We start from the raw sequence: 18697 nt of genomic DNA on the forward strand, positions 1-18697 counted from the left end.
TAAATATTTAGATCGGATTTTTGACATTTATACAAGCAAAAAAAAAAACGATAATTTGACCAATTTTGAAAACTAAAAATTGATTTTATGCCAGAAATAATGAAAAGTGGTTACCATAGCAACCATGTGTAAATGCAATTATTTTTGTGTTTCTATGATGCAACTTAACATACGTGCAAAAAAAATAAATAAAATCTAAATCCATGTATGCCATGCCTTTGCTCTAATATTCTGATTCTTACAGAGAATTTGTGTTAAATCGGGATTCTTACTGAGTATGGGGAATACAAGTATACAGTGTTGAAAAATTATAGGTTTTAATACTATTATATTCAGGTAATATCTTGAACTGATTGTCTCCAAAAGATCTTTCGACTTCTTCAGGATCCACATTGAATTAATACCACTACGGGAGTAACAAGTGTTGTGGTAGGACTGCAGACCTTCTTTGACAGTTGTGAGTATAGAACTTAAAAGCTTTGAAAGCGGTTTGGTGGTACATTTTGCAGAACCAGCTATGAAACGTTGTTTGTATGGATTCTTGTGGAGTTTAGGGATCCAGTACATAGATGGTAAATCACAATCATCTCCTTGGTAGGGAGCCCAATAGAGGATAGCACAGATTTATGGTTTTCCACAATTTCTTCTTTGGAGAGTGCGGTAGCAGTATAGGTCTTATCACTGCTATTATTTTCTACGTCTACCTCTGATAATAAACATTGGATGTAAAACGTTTTGTAGTTGTTTTGAGCTTTGTCTACTGGTACGACAACATATTTGTCATGTATAGTAGATAATAATTTTGCCACATCGTGGTCTTTAAAAACGGAGAGTTATTGCAAGAACAGTCAGATGGTTTAGCCTTGAAGCCTTCAATCTCGAGGTTCTGCAATAGCCTTTTTTAATTGAAAACTTTGGATGCGATGGTTGAAGTATAGGAATATGAAATAATTGGTATGGATTTGTCTTTGAAATTTGGAGGAATTTTATTGGTAACGTTTTTGTGATGGAGGATGTTAGCCAAATGAATTGTATCTATACCTTTGTGGACAAATGGTAGTGGAAGAAATGATCGTTTTTCTTCATCTTGACTTTTCACACAAACTGGTTTAAATAGTCTGTGAAAACCAATACTCAAAATGATGGCAACAAGTCTGTATAATGATGAGGTGTGGTCAGAAACAGGAGTGTCAAGACTTGTTTTATAAAGAGAGTGTAGTAGAGTGAGAGGTATAGATTAAAGTTTGGTTCTAATGTGATGAAGTCTAAGACGTTTTTGGATGAAAGGAAGGAGACAATCTATGGAGACGTCATGTAATTTAGGTGACGTATGGTGGCGATGGCCATGACTCCTTTCCCGTCTTGGAATTTTGTCAAATAAATTCATCACATTTATGCTATTGCTATATTGGCTTGAAAGGTTTCCTATACTTTTGATGTGATCATTACATCCGTAAGGTATTGCAGTACCCAGTCTGCGTATCCAGTATTCCTCTCTTTCCCTACGACAGTTTTTACTAAGAACGGGAATGCTCGTAGGATGATAATTTTTTTTCTAAAATACGAACTTTCATAGAGAGAATTGAATGATTTTGTTGAATAAAATGTTGGTAAACTGTCGGGAGTTTGGTGGTGTTAATTCCCGAACGATGACCGCACATTATTTTGTTTAATCGTTCTTGTGTTTCTCCGACATATACTAAACCACATAAGTTGCATTCTAATCCATATATTAAGTTTGTTGTTTTGTAACTTAAGTCATCGTGACTTCTTGTGTGGAAGGTTTTGTTTGTAAGGGAACTGGAGAATAAGAGTCGGTTATAAGAATGTTGCATGTTTTGCAATTTTTAATACCACGTTTTGATATAGTACAATGTGGTTCGTCATCGTAGTATTAGAATATATCATTTAAAGTGGAAGATGGCAAGTCACAATATGAATTGTGCTTTTTTAGAGCGTCATTTTCACTCGCCTTCCATGGTTTATTTAAATTTGTAAAGTTGGCAGTTAGCAATAACATACACAAACATACATTACTGAATATAAACATTGCAGTTTTGGCAGTTCCTTAAAGACAGATATTATCTCCTCTAAAACAGATCAAGCTGGAAGTGGTACAACTGTTTTTATACACTCTGCTATTAAATTATCAATTTGCCCTGTTAGACTAGTTCAGGATTTCATTAAATTGAGACCTCCCATTCAGGTTCACTGTTTTGTCATTTTGATTGCAGATCTTTGCCTCGCAACCAATTTGTTACTTTATTTAAGAAGTCACTCAGTGTTTCTGGCATTTCACGACACAGGTACAGTTCACATTCATTTCGCATTGGGATGGCAACAACTTTATCAGTTGAAGGTGTTTCGGATGGTGAAATATTGCGCCTTTATTGTTGGATGTCCAATGCATACAAGGGTTATATAAGATATTAAGTATTCATATATTAGTTTAATTTTAATTATGTTCCCATGGTTTCCTGCAAACAAGTTTAGCTTATTGGAATATATGATTTGTATAAAATCCTGTGAAAGTATGGATCGTGGGGTCATCTATTATCAAAGAAGCCTTTGTCTCAGCTAGGAGTCGTTCGGGAAGTGTAAACTTAGGATTAGGTTGTTTAGATATCTCCTTGTGGTGGCAAGAAAAAAGTGGCATGGTTATAAGGCAGGTGAAAGAAAAGCTTAGATTAATAAGGAACTTTGAAGGTCCACATAATTTTCTTATACTCCATTGTAGCAGGTAATGATATAGGAAAAGTCAAAGTTGGCTTTCTACGTAATGAGATTAAAAATATAATTCGTTGGATTTTATGCAAGTTTCCAAACACCATGTTGGTGTGGTTGTGATATTCAAAAAAATTTGATGTAATGAATAAGAGTCTTTACAGGATGAACAGTTCTGTGATAGCATTTGTTCTTCGATCTGGGGGTTGTTATGTAAGATACCCAGATATTAAACCAAACTTAAGTTTTATGAGAACGATGGGGGTCAATTTGACACCTCATGGGAATGATATCTTTTTGAACATTTTGCAAGAAGCTGTTGAGTATTTCGCAGCAAGAAGGGATGGAGTTTGACATTTCCTTTGTAATTTCTTGTATTTTTCAGTTATCTTGATTAAACATACATGTATTTAGAGATGAATCTTGATGTTTTATTGATGATCCTAGCTGTCTATTGAAATTTGTACACATGTTGAGGTGAGTTTTGTTTACAATTAATTATTAAAGTGTTTGGCTCACAGTTTTGCAGCGAACCTCCAATGAGTATGGCGGTTGAAAGAGTGCGCAGTGCTTTCTCTGTTAATTTGGATCTACTGTTTATTTTTTATTATCTAATATAGACATTAATCAATGACATTTTAGGTTTTTGGATATTTACACCTGTCTATCTCACGGTGTATTCAAATTGAATCAACAAGGAAGTATCCCACGGTGCATTATTTAACTATTCATTTATTAATAATCAATCTACAAGGTTGCCGCATTATCTGCTGTAACCACACATCTTTGCATACATCTATATTGTCTGAATATTTATATGCTATTTGTCAATTAAAGCTGTGGCCAAATGTCGCCAAACCTAAACCTATATCTGATTTTAGTTTTAATATGTCCCTCTGAGACAATAATAAAGTATAAGCTTTGTAAAAAAACACATAAGCAATACAGAATATGAAGCTTGACATATTACAGACGAAAGAAAGTACATAATCAACTTTTATTGCTTTCATTGAGTTCTAAAATAAAGAATTAGTTCATATGGCAAAGAACAAAGAATTTACAAACCCAGTTATGGCTTATGACTAAAACCTGTGGTAATATTTTACCAGGTTTTTTTTTTATTAAATAACACTATAACAATAAATTTGAATATGATAGCACTTTCGTATGTCCGTTACATCCTTTATTTCGTGCATTATAAAGCTAGAACATCGTTGCTTCTAGGAGATAATTCGACTGTCTTTGTGGATATATACCACTGAAATCTCCCAAAATATTTCGTAACACAGTGTTAGCCAATAATTTGCACGATATGAGTGACGTTGTCAATCAGCTGACTCTTCCTATACTTGCTAACATATATACTAAATACTGATAGACCCGGTTTGCACTCATATATGTAATACATGACGGACTGAGGTGTTTCTTAACGTTCTTGGCTATCGCATGGGGTCTCTCACGGACGGTGTAAAGCATTAAAGCGTTTACACAGTCCCCGGGCATATTCAAACACGTGAATGTGGGTCATTGTGTATTCGGGTAAATTAGTTGTCATGTGACCACATTCATTCATTAAATACATTAAAATTAATGCATTATCACGTAATTTAATGTCGATCCATGACCTAGTGATTCAATTTGTAATGTGCAAATATATCCTAAAACAGCATTTGCTGAATCTTTGACCCAGCAAAATACTTTTTGGGGATAAAAATCAACACTTTCCAGTGCATGAACGACAGATATTGGTGCATGCCAGTCAATTGATGAGAAATTTCCAAGGCCGAAAAAATAATGTTATGTTTCCGAGCACTATTCTAAAATTTGTAGGGTCCGTAGATTGGGATTTTTATTTTCATTTGATTTTTTTTAAATGAAATAAGTCCTAAAGATACAAAGAAATCTGAATATGTAAAGACTAAACATGTAATAGACTTAGTCTACAGCCTAATCTCTTTTGGGATTCGGTGCATGAGTATTTTTTTATTTTATTTTATTTTATTTTTTTGACGGAGGTGGTAGAAAACAAAAAATATCTCGTGTGCCGAATTCCAAATAGAGATTACCCACGACCAAGAGCACACTCATGGCATGTGTGTTTGCAATTTACTTCTTTTTTCTCTGAAGGACAATCTGCAGAATTTTTGTGTGACTTTTTTTTCTTCAAAAGCTCAAATAAAAACTTATGAGTATGGGGTCTGAAGGAGGGTCAGTAGGGTGACCGGAAACATTTTTTAGGCCTAAACGGATGGTCTATTTATTACTCAAGTAGTGCTAGATATAATATATACATGTAAAGATTCTAAGAAAAGTTAATGGCTGTGTTGTGAAGTGCTGAATGTACGTACACGTTATGTTAGTTCTGAAACCAAATGATACTGGTAGTGCCTCTTGATATATTTTATACAGCTGCGAAACAAGTATACAGTTTTTGTCCAAGGAAACATTTTCGGGCTACAAATGTTTGTAACTAATTAGAATTATATAAAATTGTTTGATACAAGATTTAGTTGAAATATTGATTTTGAAGTGTTAATTGTGAGTACCGATGGATTTAGCCTTAAATATACCGGTATTGTATTTTTGTTACATCAATGTTTTTCGTTGAGTACATGACTGCAAGTGGGTATTTTTGCCATTATGCAGTTTTATTCTCCTTTGCTAGAGAACTGTTTAACTAGGACTTATGCAAATTCTTAGCAAATCATACACTACTAATTTGCTCCTAAGAAAGAGTAATTGACAGGTTTTTAGGAAATTGAAAATGGAGCATGTCCTAATCCCGAATTTGCTTATATATATGTAGAAGGGTCTGAAAAAATCCCAACGATGTTAGAACTGCCCAATTTGCGAAGCAAATCTTTGGTCGTTCCCTCCGCGGGACTCGAACTGCTGTGACATCTATGGCAACACCGTCTGCACCTAGTCCAGCGCCCTAGACCACTCGGCCAGCTAGGCTATATAAAAATATAGCTTTCGCTGGTCGGGTCATTCATCCTCGTAGGATTAATCTAGGACTGTAACTTAGTACACGATGTATGGTAGTACGGGGCATTTCATCTGTGTGTTATTATGTATGATAGAGGATCAAATTAATGATGCATGTCACAACAAATCAATATTATACAACGTCTCAGAATGTGACGACTCTATTCGCTTCACTGCTCCATCGGATCAAATTGATACAGGGAAGATAACGTAAACTTAGAAGAGGGTCTGAAAAAATTCCCAACGATGTTACAACTGTCAAATTTGCGAAGCAAATTTTTAGTCGTTCCCTCAGCGGGACTCGAACTCGTACCGCTGTGACATCTATGGCAACACCGCCTGCACCAAGTCCAGCGCCCTAGACCACTCGGCCAGATAAAAATATAGCTTTCGCTGGCCGAGTCATTCATCCTCGTAGGATTAATCTAGGACTGTAACTTAGTACACGATGTATGGTAGGTAGTACGGGACAGTTCATCTAGGTGTTATTATGTATGATAGAGAATCAAATTAATGATGCATGTCACAACAAATTAATATTAAACAACGTCTCAGAATGTGACGACTGTATTCGCTACACTGCTCCATCGGTTCAAATTGATACAGGGAAGATCAAGTTTACGTTATCCTAGATTAATCCTACGAGGAGGAATGACCCGGCCAGCGAAAGCTATATTTTTATATAGCCTAGCTGGCCGAGTGCGATTATTTACGGTTATGGTTGATCAATTGTTATGAAATTATGATATGATTTTACTAATCACTAATTAATGATTGTTGCTAATTCATTTCTTAGTTATGGCCCTGTCATTTTAAAATTCGGGCCATCCTTGTAACTGACAGATACCACACTGTTGGTTTCTGTTATTCCAAAAAAAAAAAAAAAAAACACTGAGAGCCCAGAATTTTACCAAGCTAAAGTGAAATCCCCAATCCTTATAAACATAACATAGCAAATTAAACACGTCCATACAAGTACACTTTCAAGGAAGAATACGACATATATGACATGTCTTATGGTTGTGGCAAGTCGTTATAAAATTTGTTCCCCATGTATTGATATCAGTAAATATTTAGTAACACAAAGTCATGTTAATATATATTTATTGACATGTGTATAATTCAATTATTGATGTCAGTAAATGGAGGAGTTTTATGGACGATACATACAAACACGCTCACCCTATCTGTGCACCTGGGCCATGCTCCCAGTTTTAAGTGGAGTTCGATTTTATCATTCACTTTTGTTACTTTGTATATATTATTTTTGTTACTTTATGTTCATTGTTGTGTTGTCTGTTTTCCATGTCTGGTATTTGTAACTGGATTACATTCCTTTGATTTCCGCTAGAATCTTGGTCCCATTGGTATTCTTTCAAGACAAAACGTATGTATGTTCAAATTGGCTCTCTGGCAATACCAATATGCGTCCATATTTGCCCCTCGGACAATACCGGCCTGTATCCACACTTGTATCGTTAACATTTTTTTAACTGTAGATAAATGCAATATTTGCCGTTACAACACAAGATGTCGTAATTTTCGTAAATTTCGCAAGAAAAAAGATAATAAAAAATCCCGACCCCAAGTACCTGTATAACAATTATTTGATTTCAGGAGACCTAGGGTAAAGAACATTATTCTTGAAATCAGTGATATGTTTGTAACATATTTAATTTCACCAAACCTTTTCAAGCTTTCATTTGAAACAGAATGAAATCAATCTAAGTTACTTTGATGCTTACATGAGATTGATACAAAGAGCCTGAATACAAATGATTTGTAAGAGTTGTGTCCCTTACCTTAAGTCTTCCTCCTTAACAAATACAAAAAATAATTATCATATATAAATACATGTAAATCATATTTCAGTAGCTGTACATGTTTTCAAGAAGTAACCTCTCATCTTCAGCATACACAGACCAATTAAAAAAGGTGTTAGACAAAACAGAACACTGCTTTCACCATCTGACTGGAAATGTGGAAGTAGTCTAAAATGAAGCCAAAAACAAATTTGATTCGTCAGAGCTTTCACTGAACTACAATAAAATGATTTTGTTGTTTGTAGTACGTGTTAATACAATTAATTAACACTACAACAAAAAAATTTGAACTGAGCCTTCATGAACGAATAAAATTTGGTTTCGTTTATCGGTGTTCTACTTCTCAAAAGATAACTCATTCCCAATACAATAAATCATAAATTATATCGAATTCGTTTAGCAAATATACCTTCTTATGAAAAGTGTTTTCAGTGAAACTTCAATGGGTTCTCAAGCCCAGTATTAAACTTCAAGAAGTTTTAAGTGGAATTCCAAGGGACTTTTTTATTTGCCTGATAAGAATAAAGTATATATCTCACAATATGCTTGGACAAGGTTTTGATTTCTACATTGGTACTTTAGCATATCAATATACTTATATAAATTTTCAATACAAGATGGCCAAGATGCGCGTCAGCTGTAAATTGTATGCTATTAACATGTAAGTAGTAATGCTATGTAAAATATCGTACAATGTAGCTTTTTTAAAAAATATCTCATTATTATTCTTTTTATCATGAATGATGAATATGCATGAACTGGAAATTACTTTTTTTTAAATGGTAAATATTTCTTCACTTGTATTTCGTTCAATACATAATTTGTAATTGATACTTATCTTAATCTAAATGAACTCTGACATTTTATTTTAATAGACGGGCGTTCAAAATGTTGCCGTGTTCAACTATTGATTTTATTTTTGACACCTGTTTGTCCATAAAATGCATCTGTATTCAATTTCCGCCGGACTCGAAACTTCTATCAATCTGCTCATGCATAGAGTGCCAAGAGACAATAAATAATTAACCTACAAAGACAACCAGTTATAATCATGACTTAAGGGGGGTGGTTGTCTTATGTATCCATAGTAATATTTTCTCCGAAATTAGGGCATTGTTTATCGCTAATTAAAGTATAGTATATATGTGTCAGTCTGTAAGAATGTGATCAAATGATGCAATTTATTTATCTAATTACTTTTTATAATTATGTTAAAATCACAAAGCCTTTGATCTACCAAGGTAATTGGTGATAAACGTTAACGGAATAATATTTCAAAAGGTTTATGTAACGTTTATTTATACTAACGAGGCTAATTTAAGTAGATTGTAAATACGACATTGTTATTTTTTTTTGTTTGTGCGTTTTTTTTTCTTATCTTATTTTCGTTTCTTGGTGTCTATGTGTTCTTAGATCAATGTTTCCTCTGTTTCGGGTGGGTCTAATTTTCTTATAGATACTTTAACAACAAAATCACGGGACCGTTCTTTCACAAACCAAAGGGATTGTTTAAAAAAAAACTTGCATAGGTTACATAGTTTTAAAGATCCTTTATCATTTCCCTCAGAATTCTCACCAAAAGTAGTACTATAGTTTAAAAAACAGCTTTGTTAGAATATGACTAAAACACAATTATTAATAGCGGTAAACTACACATTCAGATATCATTGAAAGACCTTTATCGACATTTAACTTCTAAATTGAACACTTTCAGTTAGAATTTTCTTAGAAGGATCTTTTCAACTAATGCATTGTATGGTTTTCACAATTTTTTGTTTTATTAAAATACATTTTCAAGTGATGGATGATAGGGTGCTTTCATGTGAAGATGTAACGTTTTGGGTAAAAATATACAAACTAATATACTGCATACGAACAGCTTGTCTATGCAACATAGTTCAACACACAAAAACTATGAAGATTGTATTCCAACTAATAAATGAGTCATATCTAGTATTCATTGTAGAAAACATTTTAGTTTGAGTCTGATTCCGGAATATTTTAGTTTGAGTCTGATTCCGGAATATTTCTAAGTTTAAGTTTCTGTTATTATTTCAAAAGACAGTCTATATTTCAACATTCATGTTATAACTCCTATATTTCTGGGGTTTGGTTCCCTTTGATACCGACAGCAATAAATCTTTTTCTTGATTACACCATTTTACTTTTCGGTCGAGGTGGGGATAAAATGTTTATTACTTTCCAACCATTTCTGCGTTACAGGTTTATATCACAACCAAAATAAACAGACAGTTTGACGATCTCTTAAAGTATCACTTGTATAATTAAACAAAGAAATGGCTAAATTCAGATGCTATGTTTATAAATGTAAATCTATAAAATCATTGACTGCAAATTGTGAAACAAATAATGATTTACGGTTTTACACTTTCCCCAAATTAGTTTTTGCTTCGTTAAATGACTATATGATTAATCCTTTACTTGTTTTACTACAAAACCTATATGTGAGGTATTTATTTGTGAAAAAGTGCAAAGTTTTTGGTATTTATCGAAAGCATTTTAGATACAGCTAGATAAAGTTTTTACTCTTTTCCTTAGACAAATTCTGAAAATTGATATTTCACTGTCTATCTTTAACTTGAATGACAAAAGGTTATCAAGAATGTGTTGTCGAAATCAACTCGATAACATGCCCTGTAAAAATAAACTTGTTCTATAATGTGTGAACCTTATTCGTGTGCCGACTACCCATACTCACCAAAAAGTAATGAAAAACTTTATTTTTAAAATGTATTTCAAAATGATTAGATATGCTTTTTATATGCTTTTTATATTCTGGTTAAACACTTTAGAGGCAACCGGACTGAAGTTGGAGTACAGTTCACTATTCATTATTCACAATGGGTAGATGGATAGATGGATGTGGAAACCAAATCAACTTTAAACCGTAATTTTTGTTCGCTTAAGACATATGTTTGGTTTATACGGGAGATAAATGATTCGATAAGAAGGTTGTCTTTTTTTCTGTATTCGCTGTCGGCGGATTACGTATTTATCCATGATTTTTTACGTATTTTTAATGAATATTAAATGGCAACTGAATTTGATTATTTTAATTTTATGACTACATAGACAATGACACATTTACATTTGACAAATAAATTTACGATAGAAAATGATTGTGCTGACCGTTGATATTGTAGCTATGTGAACGTTATCTATCCACATGGCACATATCTGTATAATATAACTTTTGACGTTTAACGTAGCGTTTGATATATTCGTTTCCCAATCATTCCTGCTAAAAATAGCTTATTGAATATTCTAAGGCACTGCATCTTATTTTGAAGTTGCATCTCTAGAGCTGACATTGTTTACATGGAAAATAACAGAGTTTACGTAATATAAAATGGAGTACATGCACATTATTCGTCCTACGTAGCATTTATTTCCACTGAGCAAAAATATGTAATAAAAAATATCAGTAAGAATGGAAAAGAATTACATGTATTTATCAAAAAAAAAAAAAAAACAACAAACAAACAGACAAAAAAAGATTTTGCATTCTAACGGACTGGCCCACAATCCATGTCTACTAGAATATGTGATCATTTTCATCAGTACAACTGCTTAAAAATACTTTTGTTCTGAAGTCGGTTTATATTATTGTTTATTATACTAAATGTAGTTATAATTTAATGTTAATCAATACGGGCATTACTTGTCTTCAATGTAAACATTAACGAAGCAACTAAAAAACAAAATAAAACAAGTGATACTGTGTTTGCATACATGCAAAACACAAAAGTTGTCAAAACCTGCAAATAGTCGGAATCAACCAAACTATGAAGCCGACATTGAATTTAGAAGGCCGTGTTTACGTTATCCCTAGAAAAATCAAACAATGTTGAAATTTTGCCGATTTGATGTCCATTTTGAATAAAATGCGGCTTTATTAAAGAAAGTGTTGATGCCTGTGATGGCAGCAAGTTAATAATTTCTATTTATATTTACTTTCACTCTTGTAACTAAATAGTTGTAGTAATTTTATGGATTGTTTTCTCATTTTTCGGTTGTTGTTGTTGTTTTTTTTTTTGTGGCTATTTTAAAATTCATAAATTGCATGCACAGCCCCTAAGTATGCTTGATTTTTGAGTTTGGTATGAATCAAATAAAGAAATCTACTCCGATTTCGGGATTTTTCTTTTGTAATTTTTGTATTTTTGTCTTGGTCATATGTTGTTTTTGACAGAGTAATGATAAAAAAATATATCCAATTCGAAAGATTTAGATATATATTTTATATACTTCACTTTCTCTATTTAAATGATCAAATTTGTTTTAAGGTTTTGGTCATTTTTGTTTTGTTTTGTTCTTTTTTAATAATTTTACGATTTCAGTAGTAGTGATTTTAGCCTGTCCATTCGTGTACCTTGAATATAGTGCACAATAACATCTACTTTACATCTTGTTAAATAGTTCTTAAAGCTACTAAACGCATCAATTACCAACAGAAATGATATTATGTCAATAATACAGAAATCCATACCCATGTCTGTTTCCTTTTTGGAGTTTTATCTTCAAACAAGTATTTCTACCCACTTTCCCAAAAGGATAAAATGAATACCTACTGTGTAGCCCTTAAGATAGGACTAATACGGGGGTGACACTATGCGCAAAGTGTTCAAAGTTATAATGGTTTACATCCATAGATCCCATAATTGACACTTTGGGTCCCCCGTACATGCTATACCAATCGAGATGCCCTCTATTCACTATACCTATTGTGTAGCCCCTTAGAAATGCAACATCTAAGAGGAATATGGTTGCCCTAATTCGGGGATGACACTATGCGCAAAGTGTTCAAAATTATAATGGTTTACGTCCATAGATCCCATAATTGACACTTTGGGTCCCCCGTACATGCTATACCAATCGAGATGCCCTCTATTCACTATACCTGTTGTGTAGCCCTTTATAAAAGCAACATCTAAGAGGAATATGGTTGCCCTAATTCGGGGATGACACTATGCACAAAGCGTTCAAAGTTATAATGGTTTACGTCCATAGATCCCATAATTGACACTTTGGGTCCCCCGTACATGCTATACCAATCGAGATGCCCTCTATTCACTATACCTGTTGTGTAGCCCTTTATAAAAGCAACATCTAAGAGGAATATGGTTGCCCTAATTCGGGGATGACACTATGCACAAAGCGTTCAAAGTTGTAATGGTTTACGTCCATAGATCCTATAATCGACACTTTGGGTCCCCCGTACATGCTATACCAACCGAGATGCCCTCTGTATGATATTACCTTGCTCGAAGTAACCGGAAATCTGCATGACCCGCGGTTACTTTATCCAATGAGAGGCCTTCTTACAAAAATCGTAATGAGAGAGAATTCATTTGCATATCCATAAAGATTCTGTAAACTAATTTGCGTGCAAAATTTACTTCTGTGACACAAAATAGACTTTTTTCTGACAAAATTGAATTTTATTGAATTTCGTGACACAGAATTGACTTTTGCGACACAAATAAATGTTAAGATAGTCTTACTTGAATTGTTATATCTTAAAGTTTGAGTAGTTTTTTTTGGTTAAAACTTGTTACACTTTTTGTATATGGTCATGTGTTTTAAAACCACATGTAATAGATGTACATTATAATAAGGTATTGCTTTTAAATTAACATGTAATTAAATTTGTTTCTTGTGAATTTTTCTGGCATATTTTTTATTGAAAGTAAATGTTCCATGGGTAAAATGGTTTGAAAAAAGCTTTAGGTCCCATTAATTACCAAAATGTAAGAAAGTAGTCCCATGAACTTATGCACCGGTCCTAACTGGCCGATTAATATTGCATGGTCCCTAAAACCCAAATTATTACTTTTGTATTGATAAAACATGTATGTATCTATATGCTTTCTATGTGAAGTACATTATTAAAATTAACATTCGATTTTTACCGGACATATCAACCTGTAGGCATTGTATTTGAATGATGTTGAAATTTCATAATATTACAGTAACATATTGTTCATCTATTTTATTTTAGCAATTTATAAATCATAAAAAAAAGCAAATTGCGTTTTTGATTTGAAAATAATTCCAACATCAACTTGCTTTGCGTCTCGATGACACACTACGATTATTCTTGTTTAGTGTGGGGAATAGCTGGTAGAAGTTACAGACAAACAGACGCTAGCGATGACTGTATGGTTTCATTGACACACTACAATTAGTCTTGTTTAGTGTGGGGGAATAGCTAGTAGAGGTTACAGACAGACAGACGCTAGCTATGACTGTATGGTTTCAGGGCACTGTGTGTTACTGAGTAACTGACTCTGGGTCTTCTGACAGGCCTGGAAAACAGTGAATTATTTTGAACTTCTTTATTTGCTGGCAAACTCAAAAGTGACGCTATAATAAGCAAGATCATATAAGATGCTTAAGTATAACAAATATAGGATAAGAATGAACATTTAAATTCAACTATTTAACCAATCAGATCTTCGTTACTATGGTTATTAAAAACTTTCTGAATTTGACAAATCACTTCATTTCTTGAACGGTCAAACTTAACACTTCAAAATTTAAAACGCAGCTAGGCCTACATGAAAATACTCTGACATTTATTTGGCCGGCATAAGTTTCCAATTATAAGCTTTAACATGTTTTATGTATACAGTTTCATTAAAACAACATTACGATCATATTTACCCAATTAAATAAATCAAAATTATGAGACCAATAAAAGAATGCGAGAATATTCAAAATCAACCTATGCCATAAAACAGACTACCTGAAATGTTTTGAGACTTGCTAAACCAAGGACGCTTACATGGTAATAAGAAATTTAGCATCGATATAACAACGCTTATTCTTAATATATTGAAAATATCAAATAATTCAACAGAGCCAAATATCTTAATAAAACTTAATAAAATACTTGCATACACATGTCTGGCTTTTGCATGTTTAAGCATCATTTAGAAGTAGCCAAAGTTATCCTTCAAATTCACAGTTTAGTCAGTGAATACAAAATCAAATTACTGAAGCAAGCAAATTAAACCTAGGAAAACCAAAACCTAATTTCCAATTTGAACATCAGAATTACCATAACTTTAATTTTCTAAAGTGAATAATGAAAATTGTCTTACCTGGAAAACAATGTATTATTTTGAACTTCTTTATTTGCTGGCAAACTCAAAAGTGACGCTATACCAGCAAATAGAGAAATTCTTCGCTTTTGCACTATTTTCCAGATGAGAGCCAATCAAAATTAAATTATCTTAATTTTCTAGGAAACGGCGGATAAATTTCAATTAAATTTGTGCCTAAAACTACTTTTTGACACTGTAGGAACATTTATAAGATATGTAAATTGCCTAATGTTCAAATTATCTACCACTTGATTAAGCGTCTGACTTAACACAATAGAGCTGATTTCAATTGCACAATCAAGTAATTAAGCCTACAACTATCTCATAAACTGGACCCAAAGACGGGATAATTTTAGTTAATTAATCTACAGAACAAACAAGAAATCATTTTCCACTTACTTTCATTGAAAACAGCTTTTTGCCATTTGTGGGAGAATAAAACTAAAACTTTATGCATTATTAAAATATCTCAATGTTCAAATACATATAATCAAACTCTTAATGTTCTAAATTTAGAACTTAAAAATAAAATTTCAACATTAAAATTGACTTTATCAATTTTAATGAAAATGAACTATATGACATCACCTTGAAGACCTTCTATGAACATGAAGAAATAGTAGGATATATCGTGGTATTGAATAGGATGTGTTTATCTTATGACAATACTCTTATGATTGTTCGCAAGGAAACAATTGATACTAACCACACGACAAAAGCATTCGACAATCACTTTTGTGTATCAGTAAAGACAAACCTACGCTAATACCAAAGGAAAAAGCTTCGTCTTCGGAAGGTAAGTGAAAATAGGAAATACTTAATGCAACGTTCTTTTAGTACTTTGAAAAAATTCCTAGGCCTTATGCCAAATTTGAATAAGAGAAAACATATAATGACATGAATGCAAGTCATAATTTTACAACTATTTAGTGATTGCTTCGACAATGTACATGCATTACAGGGCTATAGCACGAATACTGGTTTCAGATTGTATGCTACACATTTATAGTAGTGTCCGTTTTTACGTGTTATTTTGGCTATTTTATGTTCTTTGTTGTGTGTGTGTGTATTCGTGTTTTCCCTGTCTATTCTTTATCATTGGAATACATGTTTTTGGTGGTTTTCTCTCGAATCTTAGTTTCCTTGATTAATCCTTTACGACCTTTAGATATTTCAATAGACAGTTTTTCAACTATCTATACAATAATTTCTTTAATAAATAGAATTTTTTTTTTCAAATGGAAGTTTGTTACTTTAAGAATAATAAACACATTTGCAATATATAAATTTGTTACAAGCTGATGTTTAGCATTTTCAGTAGAAAATGTAATGATGAGATTTTATTGTTAAAGCATTGGTTCTGTTAAATATACCTTAAAAACATTTTCACCGGAGAGCTCATTTAAATGCTCCACCAAAGAAGTTTTATGTGAATGATTTCTGTTTGTCTGAAAATACACCAACCCCCTGTTTCTCTTGATATACTCCAATTTCTAAGTGATCTTTTAATATTTGAGTTTGGAGTATAAAAAAAAAACACTTTGCTGTAACGTTGCTAACCTACACTCGTATTTGTCGGTGTGACAATGATAAATGCTGTGATGTAGGATAATCCGACATTCAAGTCCTGTGAAATTTAATCTTATTCCTTTTGGCTGTATGACACGATTATGTCGATGATACTATTGTCGGTAGTACTTCAGAGGCCAAAAAATATAATTTTAATTATTAAATTCCTAGAATTGCATTAAACGAGATAATGTTTTAAAATTGTGATCCGTAATTGACACATTACTCACTACGTAAAAATTGACGACAATAGATTTAATTTTTGTATGTGATTGGTTTTCATTGATGATTGATTTCATATACATGACTTTATATTGCAGAGCTTGAATGCACCACTCCCACAGACCTAATAGGAATCTGAGTCGCTCATGTTTTTTAACATACATCAGCATTCAAAACACCATATAGCAGAGTGTCAAGGGATTATGGTACAATCGAGCTGCTGGTCCTATTACTTTAAAAACATATTAAATGTGTAATTTCTCATCATTAATTGTTCTTACATGACATAAAAACTATCCAGAGTATGTTAGCAATTCTTCATATCAAGTTGGAAAATTGTTACATCAAGTGTTTAATTCCCACATAAAAATGAATAATTCGGATATTAATCTTACAACACTGGACGACTTTAATAATGACATTAGGAGAAAACTAATGGCCCCATTGGTGTATATGGGACTTCTTAGTGTAATAGGAATACCAGGTAATATCTGTGTACTTATGATCTTCCGGAAATACCGACGAGGAGTTTACAGATCCCTTATTCTGACAATTGGTTTTGTTGACTTCTGGTTTTGTTTGATTGGTATTCCCTTTAATATCATAAGGATTTTATTCTACTATAAATTTACAATTGCATGGATTTGTCAAGTGTTTGTCGGAGTACTTGACTTCGGAATTATACTCTCCACGCATCTTTTACTGCTCTTATCCATCCACAGATTTCGACAAGTTTATCTGCCGATGAAATGGCAAATTAAACAATCAAATGTTAAGTATTTCATTATATCATGTATAATTATCTCGTTAGCATTATCTACACCACAAGTAGCAGTGTTACAACCGTTAGAGGAAGCCCAATTATCTGACAATGTCACTGGATATATATGTGCAGTATCGTGGAAGGATGCGCCATTCTACTGGACAGTATACAATTTCTTCCTGACTAGTTTATTTCTATTTTATTCCCTGATTCTTTCCATTATATATATTATGATAGGAAGGAAAATCATTTTGGCACACATAAAACGTAAAGCAAACGCAGTTAATTTCCATTCAAACGCTGCTTCAAATAAAATGACAAAGATAGCATTCACAGTATGTGTGGCTTTTGCAATCAGCTACCTGCCATTATATACAAATGAATTGCTTACTAAACAATTAGATCAGTCAACACTATCTGATGCAGAATTTGCAGCCTTTAAGATATATGAACGGTCGTATCTAATAAATCACGTGGTAAATGCATTCATATACACATTACTAGATGATCAATTTAGAAAAAGATTGAGAAACTTGTTTTTGGCTATTTTGTGTATGGAGAAATTTGATAATACATCAGAAACACGCAGCAGCAGTGGCCGTTTGCCAAGGGCAGGTTTGTATGTCATTTCAAGTAACCTTTGACAAAATTAGGCAGGTCGTAAGATTTTCGTTTCTAATACCCACTACTTATTGAAATAATGCACAGTGAAAACCTGGCCAGAAACTAAACTGTTAACGTGTACCTTTGTAATATTATAGTGTTGATGAGGATACATTAAAAACGATTACATATAAACGATTCTTTTTTAATTTGATCTTTCATTCATTTTCACGGTGCATTCATTTCTTTTTTTTTATATTTTAATGGAAGGTTTTTTTTCCAAATTATTCAAATGTATTATTTCCCAAGACAGCGGTTAGACAGCAATTACGCTCATGGGTTTATTTAAAATTCAACATTCGTGGTATTTCAATAATAAGAGCTAATTCGTACAAGGAATAAATTTTATGCACTCATTGTTTTCTTTGTTTTCTACATGATCATATTTTGGTTATTCAATTGATTAGTTATCTTTCTAATATTACAATATGATATGTACAATGATGATACATATTAACCTATTCATAAAAGGCAGTAACAGGATGTGCACTGCCTAGAGACATATAATATAATATAATGCTATGACGTACACATATTGTAAACATTCAGATTTATAAAATTCAGCACAATCATGCATTTACTACATATATTACTTGTACTTTCCAGTCCGGTTACAAGAGTGATATCATTATGTACAATATGACCTCCCCTTAGATGTGTAATAATTATCCTCAACTTTCTTTAAGCTTACAATATTTATCCTGACGAACTGACGAATGTACAAAACACGCATTTACCAACAAACCGATCTTTAAAGGAATTGAGTAAACGGTACATGTAACTCTTTTCACGTCTTAAGTGGGCATTTTTTTTTT

At 32.7% G+C, this 18697-nt stretch overlaps 1 protein-coding gene across 1 annotated transcript; it reads left to right on the forward strand.

The window, feature by feature from the left end:
* Positions 1–15328: 15328 nt before the first annotated feature.
* Positions 15329–18238, forward strand: LOC148619135 (neuropeptide FF receptor 2-like). Its single transcript, XM_088578708.1, has 2 exons — positions 15329–15461; positions 16555–18238. The coding sequence occupies exon 2, from the start codon at positions 16826–16828 to the stop codon at positions 17861–17863; it is 1038 nt and encodes a 345-aa protein (XP_088434834.1). The 5' UTR covers positions 15329–15461; positions 16555–16825; the 3' UTR covers positions 17864–18238.
* Positions 18239–18697: the final 459 nt, after the last annotated feature.

The sequence above is a fragment of the Perna viridis genome, chromosome 4 (assembly GCF_037379345.1).
Source record: "Perna viridis isolate PV_CMFRI_1.1 ecotype Kerala chromosome 4, ASM3737934v1, whole genome shotgun sequence".
In the NCBI taxonomy this organism is placed as follows: domain Eukaryota; kingdom Metazoa; phylum Mollusca; class Bivalvia; order Mytilida; family Mytilidae; genus Perna; species Perna viridis.